Genomic DNA, 12900 nt, shown 5'->3' on the forward strand with positions numbered 1-12900 from the left:
CTTTACTTTCTAGCAAACAATTTGGCAAAAACATCGAGTTTATCCACTGATGAATTTCTAAGGACATTTTATTTAAAAATTCTTTCATCTAGAGAGAGTAACTTTTAAAAAATAATTCAAATAGAAACCTGTATTCATCATATATAAAAATACAGTATTTTGAAAAACACTTGTTCTAGAGAAGGAAATAAGCTAACTACAAAATTTACTTATAAAAATTCTCAAAATCTTAAGATGGCAACTTAAGAAACTCTTAAATCATACAGCCAAATTTGCAAATCTCCCTGTGTAAACAGGAAATGAGGTGACGGAATGGTGCTAACCTCACTGCTGGAAGACACTTAGGCTGTGACTCCATAGCTCTGAGTGGACATCTGTCATACAAATGCAAAACAGGCATTTGGGATCAAAAATACACACCTGTCTGCTTCTCAGTATCCTGAATGTTGCTAGCAAAATCAGGAATGGGGCATGGTGTGTGTGTGTGTGTGCTTCTCTGTTTATTATAATGGCAGTATTTTAAGAAAAGTGTATTTTTATTTTCCAAATGTTCTCTATTTTTTAGTATTCTGAAAGATGTGCAGATGCAGGTGACCTGATGGGTGACCTCTCTGCACTGCTAGTTCCAAAGGAAAGTCCCACTGAGCAGGTGAGCACACTGCACAGACTGTGAGGAGAGGGGCTTCTCACTCTCCCCACTGAGCAGGTGAGCACACTGCACAGACTGAGGAGAGGGGTTTCTCACGCTCCCCACTGACCCTGCTACTCTCGGACAGGCAGCTGGAGACGCCTCTCTCCAGTGGACAGTCCTGAGAGGTTTCATGGAATCAGCATCCCACAGGCCTTCCTTTGCAGAGGGAGAAAAATGTGGCTTTTGGGATTCCTAACCTATTGGTATGAAGCTTAGTATGAAAAACCTGTTTCCAATATGCAGTGGGATTTTAACACCTTATTTTAAAAACAAGTAATATTTTCCTCAGTCTCGTTCAGACCTTAATATTAATGTCAAAGGCACTTCTAAGTTAAATTATCTACAGCAAATCCTTTAAAATGAACTGTTCATATCACTTCACAGTTAATTCTATGAAACCCATGATTTTAAGACCAAGTTAAAGTTCCAAAGAAGGTGATCTAATAATTACAGCCTTTGGAACACTGAATGCTTCCTTCATCAGTTGAAATCAATCAGTAATAATATAAAGTAAGCCGGAAAAACAGGACTGCCTACTAGTCCTTTTAGGAGTTGTCAAATGCTTCTAGAAATACGTTGTTTGTTGTCACTGAGTCACCTCCAACTCAGGGTGACTTAGGTTTTACACGATGAACTCACACACCACACCTTCAACACCGCTGCTCTGTCTGTGTGTATTGGGACAGAGACCAGACGGAGGGTCCATCAGGTAACCTTCAGCAGGTGGTAGGAAAATGGATACAGACAAAAACGTAGTACTGCTTGCTTCCCTGCAAATCGCCTGAACGTGAGGCAGGTGTGGGGTAATGCACTGGGCCGCAGGGTCAGTTTGAGTCATGAGGTCAGTGGTTCAAATCCACCAGCCACTCCTTGGAAACCCTATACAGGGTAAGCTATGAATCGGAACTGATTCGATGGCACTTAACAACACACCTTTTAAAAAGAAAGTGAAGGAAGCATGATTCAACATGTTTTTAAATACTAATGCAAACATCAACTATTATTCTTACATATAAAATTAACTAGAGTTTCAAATACTTCGGTCAGCAACTTTTGTTCAGAGGAAAAAAAACTGGCTTCCCTAAAACTGTTCAGAGAATACGTCCTTTCAGTCCTCATTTGCCAAGGTCTCAGTAGATAACCATATTTTGGCCCCACTTAAGAATTTGCTCAGCGGTGTTCCTGAAATGCTCCGTCTGCATAGGTTACCCACAGGAGAAAACGGAAACGAGGAGGAGAGGAACTCAAGGGTCCTCGCGGCGGTGCCTGGGCTACTGGCCTGGAAGTACATCCTGCTCTGGTTGAGCTCCGAGCGGCAAGCTGGCAGCGGGCCACGGTGCTGCTGCCGAAGCATCCTGCTAAGCGTGCTGACCTCGTCCACCAGAAGAGAGGCCTTGTGGTAAGCAGTGATGAAGCCACCGTTGCTGATCTGGGTCTCGGGGACCCAGCGGAAGTAGCAGAGTTTCCACAGCTTTATGTGTGTTCCCGAGAGACGTGGCAAGATGACCCCATGCAGGTCAGCAGGTCTGGAGAACCACTCTCGGAAGTACTGCTCCATGCCACTGTTCTGGCTCTCGGCTTGCTGACTTAGCTCTGGCTTTGCTTTTAATATCAGTGAGTTTCTCCTGGGGAGTAAGTCTTGGTCACCGAAGATTCCATTCCTCAAGGAAGATGGCATTCCTCGGAGTGTGGAGCTGTAGCTCTTCTGTATAGAAGAGAGAGATTTTAGAATGATCTTGGAGCACACCTTTTAGAAAAATGTCAAAATCCAATGTCAAAAATGAACAGTACTATGCAAACCGGGTAGAACTGTAGCCTCAGAGAACATTCCGCTCTGCTCCTTATTCTATTCATTCCTTGTCCCTCCTCTACAATGTAACTTTTTTTTACAGTTTTTATTGTGAATTGAGTGATAGTTTACATGGGAGAACATCCGTTTTTCATCATCGTTTCATTGCAATGATTACAATCTCCTCCATGCATCATCCATCATTCAACAGTATTTGCTTCTATTCCCTCTGGTTGTTTTGGGGGATGTACACAAAAATACTCAGGAATATAAAATCATTTAAACAACCAAAGGGTACATTCTGCAAGCCTGCCTCCTGGCCACTAGCACTCAAGCCTTTTTCTTTCCATGAGTCTAGTCCTCAGCTGCTCCCTCTCTCCATGTCCTCATCTCTGCCTCCATCGCTGGTGTCACTGCTTCTCTGGAGTGGGTCCCACATGGAATGTAACTTTTTAGGTGTCAGTGGTACCTCTGCTAACCACTAGCCTGTTTGAGGGTGAGGAGGAGGAGAGGACTTCCTAAGTCTTCTGGGTTAAAAAAAAAAATCTCAAGCTGGCACACTCTAGCAAGAACAAACAGGTGGGAATGGAAGGCTTCAGGACCTCCCAGCTCCGAGCTGCCATCTGCTAGCCTTAGACAATCAGGGCTTGGAGGCCAATAAGACAAGAAGTTCAGCTCAACAGTGAAAGAGTCCTCAGGAACCTGGGTTAGCAGTACTGTCTTGGGAAGTGACGTCATTTTAACATTTAGGTTCTGAAAGAAATGTGTGAACAAGCATCATATTCTTAGTACGTTTTTGTAATTTACCTTTGTCCGCTTAAAAGATTTCACAGCACCATTCTGTATACAAGGCGTACTCTTTCCAATGTATAAGGGGTTATGGAAAAGGGTGCAGTCCTTTGCTGTAAACTGAAGAGACCAGTCCCAAACTGAGGGGAATTTTAAGCCCTTTTCATCACCCAATTGGATATTTCTGCTTATAGCAAATTCCTACAAAATAAAATATTTGAACATTGTGAAAAGATGCAAACCTAACAATCTTCTTTTAGAGATGACTTAGTTTTGATGACCTACACATCAAGACCCCAGTGATATTTTCTGAATGGGAATATGCTAAAGCACCAGGTTCTATTTTAAGAGAAAAGAGCTCTTCTTGGCAGGTCAGAGCAAAGGACTATGACTGTGTTTGTCTGAACAGGGCAAGGAATACTCCCTGACATTAGCAGTCAGGTTTTAATTTTAGTTTTCATATTAAAAAAAGCAAAGAAGTGCACACAAAAATGACATACACAAAAATAAAACTGACTGAGACGACTGATTAGGGACAAACAGGCCCCGTGTCTCAGTAGACTCTGAGGCCATCACTGTGCCTTAGCATAGTGTTTGGAGAGGTTAAATTCTCCTAGGGAATCATAGAATACAGAAGAATTTCCTTTTAAAACAATTAAGTCTAAAAAACCCTGTGTTCCACTCCCAGAAAAGTAGGCTGCAATGTGAAGAAACGGCTCACATACTCTTGAGGTAAGACGACCCCAGGGCTCTCAGCTTTGGGAGGTCCCTCATTAAGGAAGCTCTGCCCCTACTACATTAGACTCAGTACCATCACTGTCCAGTGCTGGTGGCTTTCACACGCACAATCCAGAGGGAGCCATTCCCCTGGGATCGTGGATAACACAACACTTCAAAGTTGACAAGATGGCAGCAAAAGGCACACTGTTGATGGTGGAGTCACATGACAGACCACGCACAGGCGCTTACAGGCTAACTGGAACAGGAACCTAAGACTAGCATGGTCCCAGACCAGGGCCAGAATTCCGGTTACCTGACCCTGAAGCAGTATTCACCTTTAGCTGTCCACATGCCAGGGTCGGGGCCCTGAAGATGAGGCTGGAAGCCCCATAGTTTACTGCTCTTGTTTCCCTCGATGTTCACTTCGGCATTTATGGGGGCTAATAACCCAAACCGGAGTCCTGGTGTGGCGCTGTGGGTTAATGCGCTAGACTGCAAAGTCGGCGTGAACTGCAAGGTTGGTGGTTCAAGGCCACCAGTCGCTCCTTGGAAACCCTCTACAGGGTTGCTATGGGTCAGAACCAACTTGACAGCACTTAACAACAACAACGTTACCAGTTGAAATGTACGAGACAGAAGTTGTAGTTTAGGAAGGTTTCCATGACTGGCAACCGGAGAGACATGTTTCCAGTTTTGCTCGAGACTCCCCTTAGTCTTCAGTGATTTTCCTCGTAGGTTAACGAGTCCTAACTGAAACTCATAGGGCTCCCCAAGGACGACGGCCGTGTGACCTGCTGGGCTCTCAAGTGTACACTGCCTGCTTCTCATCTCCCCCTGCTCCACCACCGAGGAGATGAGTGTCCTCACAAGGTACGTCCACTGCTGTTCCATCGCCCACTCCGACAGGCCAGATGTGACAACAGGGACAGAAACGCTTACAATGCTCGCTCAAAAAAAATCAACCAAGTTCCCAGTTTTACATCAAATTTTTAAAGAACTCGAACAGAAATTGCAGTTTAATATGGTAGCAAGACAATTTTAAATGATGGATTGCAAATATGTAGCTTATCAGTCATATTTTAACAAAGTGGTAAAAAAGAAGCCCCCCCAACCACGGCTGCCTTCCCAGCATTGCTTACTGTGCTTTGCTTCACCCGCTGATGGGGGCAGTTGAAGAGGAAAGTGCCAAACACGGAGACCCACGTGGTGTCATATAGGACGGCCAGGTATGTTTCCGAAAACTCGAAAGCTGATGGATATTGCTCTAACAGCTGCCACGTGGCATCCAAAAACAGCAAAAATAAGGGAGACTGACAAATGAAAACAGAAAACGGGGTTATTCAGTATTGTCCTTCAGCTGCTCGCAACTGCTTCCAAATTGATGGCGATTTAAGGGAGAGATTAAGAGACTAAAACAACATGTAAGCCTACCACACTCAACTCCTACGTTGAACCAATGGTATGTGGACACAGTAAACAGATCTGATATCAAATGTAGTCACGTGTGGGTCCACCAGACTACACATCACAGCTCTGTTTCCCAGTAAGCACACGAGTTGGAAATAGCATACTACAGAGATGAGCAGGCTGAGATCATCTGAAGGGGAAAAAAATGTCTAATGCAGCTTGAAAATTATCTGTAGAAGTTAAAAATTTTTTTTAAAGTCTTTTCATCATGCTAGACCAGAGGAGTCCTGTGATTTCACAAGGGAAGGATTCATTGTTGAGCTAAGTTGCACTGGACTGCCAAGTGCAAGGTCAGTATTTCAAAGCCGCCAGCTGCTCCTCAGAAACTTATCGACAGGGTTGTTGTGAGTCGGAATCAACTTGATGGCACGTAACAACAAGAGCTGGCACAAGTCAATGTGTCCTCTATGAAGTAACCTGGAGGAAGTGGCATAATTTGACTGTCTACAACAGGCCACTTGTCTGTCAGTGTGTGGGACAATGGTGATTGCATGTTATATGATGCTGGAAGCTATGTACCAGTATTTTAAATGCCAGCAGGGTCACCCGTGCTCAACAGGTTTCAGCTGAGACATGAAGGAGGAGAGGTGGACCACTTCTGAATGGTCAGCCACTGAAAACCTTAGGAATAGCAATGAGACACTGTCAGATACAGTGTTGGAAGATGAGTCCCTTAGCGTTGAAAGTCACTCAAACTATGATTCGGGAAGAGCTGCCTCCTTAAAGTAGAGCTGACTTTAATGACGTGAATGGAGTTAATGGAACTTTCTGGACCTGGCTTGGCTGCTGTGGCACAACTCAAAGTGAGAAGACACGGTTGCCAACATCCACTGGTAACTGGAATGTGAAATAGATGAAGTATCGAGCAATCCAGAAACATTGGAATTTGTCAAAATGGAATGGAATGCATGAAGATGGGCTTCCTAGGCACTGCTGTCTGTTGTCAGGAGCCGTCAAGTCAGCCCCAGCTCACAGTGACTCCGCATACAGAAGGGAACACCGCCCAGTCCACCACCACTGGTGCTGCCGCTGCGTCAATCCATCTTACTGGGGGTTTTCCTCTTTGCTGAACCCCCACTTTTTCAAGTATGATGTCGTTCTACAGGGACTGGTCCCTCCAGATGACATGTCCAAAGGATGTGAAGAAAAAAGTCTGGCCATCCGAGGCATTCGTGGTCTGAAACGGATTGGCACTGGCCATTGTGAATCGGAAAATCCTATTGTACACAATGCTGAGAAGTACAAACTGAAGAGAAATGGCATCACATTCACTGTCAAAAATAAAAAAAATATTTCAAGATCTTGAAGTGCAGTGTTGTCTGTGATAGGATAATATCCATATGCCTACAGGGAAGACCAGTAATACCACCATGATTCAAATTTATACACCAAACACTCAAACCAGTGATGATGACATCGAAGAATTCTACCAACTTCTTCAGTCTGAAATCGATCAGATATGCAGTCAAGATGCATTGATGATTACTGGCGAATGTACTATGAGAGAAATGACGAGGATGGATCGGTAGTTGCAAAATACAGTTTTCCACCTGAGCTTCACCAAATGGAATACACAGAAATCAAACTGACTCCATCTGTTCCGGATCATTAGCCACAACTCAGCCAGGGACCAAGTGTGGTGCAGGCCATCAATCGCTCATATGCCAGTTCCAGTTGAAACTGAAGAAAATAACACAAGAGCCAAAATATGACCTGGGTATATCATACTTGAATCTAGAGACCATCCCAAGAACAGACTGGATGCATTAGACACTAATGACCAAGACCAGAAAAGCTGTGGGATAACATCAGGAACAGAATCCAAGAAGAAAGCAAAAAGACAGGAAAAGAAGACAGACCAGAGTGGATGTCAGAGAGAATCTGAAACTTGTTGAGCACAGAGAAGCTAAAGGGACTGGAAGAAATGATCAAGTATAAGAGCTGAATAGACAATTTCAAAGGGCAGCTCAAAACCAAGTGAAATATAATGAAATGTGCAGAGAGACCTGGAGTTAGAAAACCAAAGGGAAGAACACACATAGCTTTTCTCAAGCTGAAAGAACTGAGGAAAAAATTCAAGCCTTGGCTTGCGGTATCGAAGGATTCTATGGGGAAAATATTGAATGATGTTAGCGACATCCAAGGAAGATACAAGGAATACACAGAGTCACTGTAACAAAAAGAAGTGCTTGATGTTCAAGCATTTCAAGAAGTACGATATGATCAAGAACTGATGGTACTGAAGCAGACAGTCAAAGCAGCACTGAAGGCATTGAGGAAAAAAGCAAGGCTTCAAGAATTGATGGAACACAACTGTTTCCATCAATGGATGTAGCCTTAGAGATGCTCACTCATCTATGCCAAGAAATTTGGCCAAACAATGGGAGAGAGCCATATCTGTGCTTATTCCAAAGAAAGGTATGCAGGCTTCATTGGACAATATCATTACTATCACATGTAAGTAAAATTTGGCTGAACAGAATTCACAAATGATTTTTTTTTTTTTTAAATCAACAGAGCACATTGACTGGGAGCTGCCAGAAACTCATGCCGGATTCCTAAGAGGACAGGGAACTACGGCTATCACTGCTGATGCCGTCTACACTTTGGACATATTACCAGGAGGGTCCAGTCCCTGGAGAAGTACGTAATGCTTGGGAAAGCAGAGGGTCAGCGAATAAGAGGAAGATCCCCAAAGAGATGGACTGATCCAGACAGAGGCAGCACCAACAGTTCAAACCTAACAACAACTGTGAGGTGGCCCAGGACTGGGCAGTGTTTCATTCTGCTGTGTACAGAGTTGCTGTGAGGGAGAACCAACTGGACAGCACCTAACAACAATGAAATAGTGACACAACTACACATTCAAGGCAGCCGCTCATCTACAGCTATTCCTAATGTATGCCTCTTGAGCTTTTCATTCTTACTCAGTATGCCCCATTTTAAGAAAATGTCATTTGAAACACCCAAAGATCAAATGTGCTGATTATCGGCTTTGTAGAAAAGTTAATGCAGCGTTTCTTCAGCTATTTTTCAGCTTGTTGTTAGGTGTTACGTGTTGTCACCTTACCAGGTTTGCTTCTAAGGGGCATCCGGGCTGTACTTCTTTCAAGACAGACTTGTTTGTTGTTGTAGCACTTGCTTGTACTTTCAACAATTTTCATTAACATCATAATTCAAATTCACAGATTCTTCTCTGGCCTTCCTTATTCACTGTCCAACTTTCACATGCATATGAGGCAATTAAAAATACAATGGCTTGAGTCAGGAGCATCAAAGTCCTCAAAGTGACATCTTCACTCTTTAACACTTTAAAGAGGTCTTTTTAAGTCTGCCCAATGCAAATATGCCCTCTGATTTCTTGATTGCTGCTACCAAGAGAAGCGACTGTGGATCCAAGTAAAATAAAATTCTTGATAACATCAATCTCTTCTCGTTATCCTGATTTTGTTTATTGATCAAGCTGAGAATATTCTTGCTTTGTTTATACTGAGGAGTAATCCACTCCAAAGGCTGTATTCTTTACTCTTCATCAGTAAGGGCTTCAAGTCCTTTGCTTTTATCTGCCAATCAACGGTTGTTAATGATGAGCATACAATCTGGATGTTCATTATTCTCAAACAGTCTAGTTTCTTGGGTTATTTGCTCAGAATACAGGTTGAGAAAGTTATGGTGAAAGTCAAAACCCTGGTGGACTTTGCCGATTGTAAACCACATGGGTTCCCCTTGTTCTGTTCAGAAGACTGCCTCTTTACTTACAGGTTCTGCAGGAGCCCAATCAAGTGTTCTGGACTTCCCATTCTGAGCAATGTTACCCGCAGTTTGTTATGATCCACACAGCGGATGACTTTGCATAGCAATAAAGCACAAGTAGACATCTCTCTGGTATTCTCGGCTCTCAGTCAGCATCCACTTGATGTCAGCGGTGTTCTATGTCCTCCTCTGAATCCCGCTTGAATCTCTTGGCAGTTGTGTGAATGTACTGCTGCCACGTGTCTGAACTATCATCAGTAAAATTTTACTTGCACGTGAAACTAACGATTAGCTGATGATTTCCCCATTTTGCTGGGTCACCAGCAAATGTCGAGCATGTTCTTCCCTTCTGGTTTTCCAACTCCAGGTCTTTGCGCATTTCACTATGATATTCAGGTTGCCCTTTTGAAATGTTCTGTTCTGTTCCTTTACTTTATCATTTCTTCCATTCACTTTAGCTACTCTGTGTTCCTGAGGAAGTTTCGTGGTCTCTTCAGACATCCACATTAGTTTTTCTTTCTCGCCTGTCTTTTTAATAACCTTTTGCTTTCTTCATATATATTCTTGATGTCATCCCACAATTTCTCTGGTCTTTAAACCACTAGTGTTCAACATATTAAATGTCTCAGTTTTTCAACTTAGAGAAATGTAAGACAACTTTTTAGTATTTCACGTATATAATTCTGAAGTTATCTGTAAATACATCAATGCGTTTTGAACTAATAAAACTAAGCTCTTTATGGTAAGTAAAATGGCCACCTATCTCTTTACAGACGGTTCCTCTCACAATGACATACAAGTTATCTTTGCTACATGTAAAAACCACTAAGAAGGCAAGCAGATGTTGGTACCTCTTTGTCTGATCTTTTTAAGTGGTTGCACCTGTCCAGGAACTGGTATCCTGCCATGACCCACTCCTTCTGTATCAGACTCTGGAAGCCAGTGGTGGTCCTACAGTAAGGGTCCAGCATCACTTGGATAAGGGACGCTACAAAGCAGCTCAGGTCTCTTCCCTCCTCCTCTGTCAATAAAACAGAAAGAAATGATGACTAATAGAAAAAGGCTCACAGAGAAAGGTAAGTATACAATTCCACATTCTATGAATGCCCAGACACACTTTCAGGTTGTTTGTGTGAGGGCATGTCACTGTCTTATGGCAACTCTAAAATACCATAAAGACTAAAGTGAACTACAGCAGTAATCTGAATGAAATGGGAAATGTCTTTGAAGAAAGATATCCTCACTTTTTATGTGTCCATGGTTTCGATATCTTTCTAGAAGTCATCTCACCTCTGTTTCATCAGGATGTTAAATGCCAGGGAACCTTTCTGCTGATGGCTCTACAGGGTAACCACTCAGAAGTGAATGTGGGGTAATGCACATAGTACCTCAGCATCAGCCTATAACTGACGACAGTCATTTCCCTCCTGCATTTCACAGCTGCTTCGCTTTCAACAAGGCAGGTATTATTCAAACACATTAAGAAGGAACTGAACAAACCATTATGATCACAGAGCAAAACCCATCAACACAGTGTTAGCACACGAAATCATCCCATGAATGCAAGGTTGGTTTACCTTCTGAAACTAAAGGACAAAAGAACACGGTCATCTCATTCGATGCAGAAAAAGCATCTAACAAAATCCAACATTCACTCCTGATCAAAACTCTCAGTAAAACCTTAATAAGTGGGGATTTTTTCAATCCGTTAAGAAGCATCTACAAAAAGCCCTGCTGCTAAAACTTTTACTGTGAAAAGATGGAATGTTTTCTCCCAAAGATCAGGAACAAGTCATTTCTACTCACATCACACTGAAGGGTTTAGCCAGTGTAGTAAGGCAAAAAAGAGCTCAAAGGGCTCCAGACTGGGAACAACGAAGTATAAATGTCTGCGTTTCAACAAGACCCTGCATATAAAATGTACGTAAGAATTCACAAAGTAATTAACTAGAGTAAGTGATCCCAGTGCATTCACAGGAACTCATGTTCAATGTACAAAAAACAATTGTAGTTCCATACACAGGAACAATCGGAACTATAATGAGATCAATTACATCCGCAATAGCATTAGAAAATAAAACAGGACTAGCAAAGACAATGAAGAGACATGCACGTTCACAGATGGAAGATTCGATGCTGCTAAAAGTGTCATTCTGCTGATCTTAATCTATGGGCATTCAAAACATCTCGATCAAAATTCTGGTAGTTTATTTTTTTATGATCCAAAAAGTTATAGAGAAACACACAAAGGATCCAGAGTAGCTAAAATGATTTTGAAAACGAAACAAGTTGGAGAAGTTACATGCCACAATTTCAAAACTTACTATAAAGCTACTTTAGTAAAGAAAGTGTGATACTGACTTAGGATCAATGGAATAAAACTGAGTCCAGAAATAAATCCGTGTGAATTCTGTGATCATTTACATGGGAGAACATTAGCTTTACATTCATCCTATCGCGTATCCTTTCATTGCTATGGTTACAAGCCCCTCCATTTGCCATCAAACAACCAAAGGGTATACCATGCAAGCTTGCGCCCTGGTCATCAGCACACAGCCCCTCTCCCTCTCTGGGTCTAGAGTCCCCAGCCACTCCATCTCTCCATGTCATCATCTCTGCCTCCAACTCTGGTGTCATTGTTTCTCTGGGTAGGGGCCCGCTCTCTGCTCTTCTCCCTTGATGGTCCCATGGACCTAAGTTCCTAGACTGCAAAGTTAATCACTCCCCTCCTTTTCCTACAAAATGTCTACCTTTACATTTCCAACCCACACAATCAGTCTTGATAACAATTATTCACTACTGTAGCACAAGAGACTTATCCCAATCTCTTTTCATCAGCCCCGCCCAGACAGATTGGATATTACTCAGTGGAGATTCCACCTTCCTCCACGCTGTCTGGAACTAGGCTCCCTCTTGAAAACTGGTAAGCCAGTCACTTCTTGCCTTTATAGCCACCCCCCATTTTTGGTAGCCAATGTCCAAAGTTGCCCATCCCTGTCTACTGTGTCTACTATAGTGATATTTCTGGTTATTCCTTTCTCTCCCCCTTATGTGTCTATTTTATAATGGTATGCCAGAGTAACCAAGATTCAAAGGACAGCCAAGCATCTTAACATTATTTCCCCCTTTTGCCCATTCCAACCATGTCTCAATCCCCGTATCCCAGGACCCTGTTGTTCCAAGGTTGTGCATACCTCATTCTTTACCTTTGTCCCACTTAGCCCATGCAGACCTGCCTAATTGTTCTCCCATCACCTTGTTCTTCCATTCCCCTCTCCCTTCTTGTATATTGCCCTCCTCCGTAGCACCCAAACTATCGTTGTGTCTATTCCCTGCCCTGTGTCCCACCTTCCTCTCCCTCCCCTTGCCCCATCCCCAACATCCTGGTAAAAAGCAAAGGCTCCCCCTACCCCCTTTAGTATGGGTTCTTTTTCTTAGTCTTTTACAGTAGTGGTCTTATGTAGTACTTCTGCTTTTGTGACTAGTTTCATTCAACATAATGCCCTCAATGTACATCCATGTTATGCGGTGGCTTGCAGCTTCCTTGTTATTCTTCAAGGTAGCATAATATTTCATTGTGTGTATGTAGCACAGTTTATCCATTCTTCAGTTGATGGGCACTTTGGCTGCCTCCATCTTTTTGCTATTGTAAATAGTGCTGCAATGAACATTGGTGTGCATATATCTTCTC

General features: G+C 42.8%; 1 protein-coding gene across 1 annotated transcript in view; it reads right to left on the minus strand.

Moving 5' to 3' along the window:
* Positions 1-1799: 1799 nt before the first annotated feature.
* MTMR10 (myotubularin related protein 10) overlaps positions 1800-12900 on the minus strand; it is a 98495-nt gene continuing 87394 nt past the window's right edge. The window contains exons 13-16 of the mRNA XM_006872144.1: positions 10061-10230; positions 5129-5299; positions 3288-3470; positions 1800-2396 (exon numbers count right to left, since the gene is read on the minus strand). Coding sequence (XP_006872206.1) covers positions 1800-2396; positions 3288-3470; positions 5129-5299; positions 10061-10230 — 1121 coding nt within the window. The remainder of the gene's footprint in view (positions 2397-3287; positions 3471-5128; positions 5300-10060; positions 10231-12900) is intronic.

Source organism: Chrysochloris asiatica, unplaced genomic scaffold (assembly GCF_000296735.1).
Source record: "Chrysochloris asiatica unplaced genomic scaffold, ChrAsi1.0 scaffold00184, whole genome shotgun sequence".
Lineage (NCBI taxonomy): Eukaryota > Metazoa > Chordata > Mammalia > Afrosoricida > Chrysochloridae > Chrysochloris > Chrysochloris asiatica.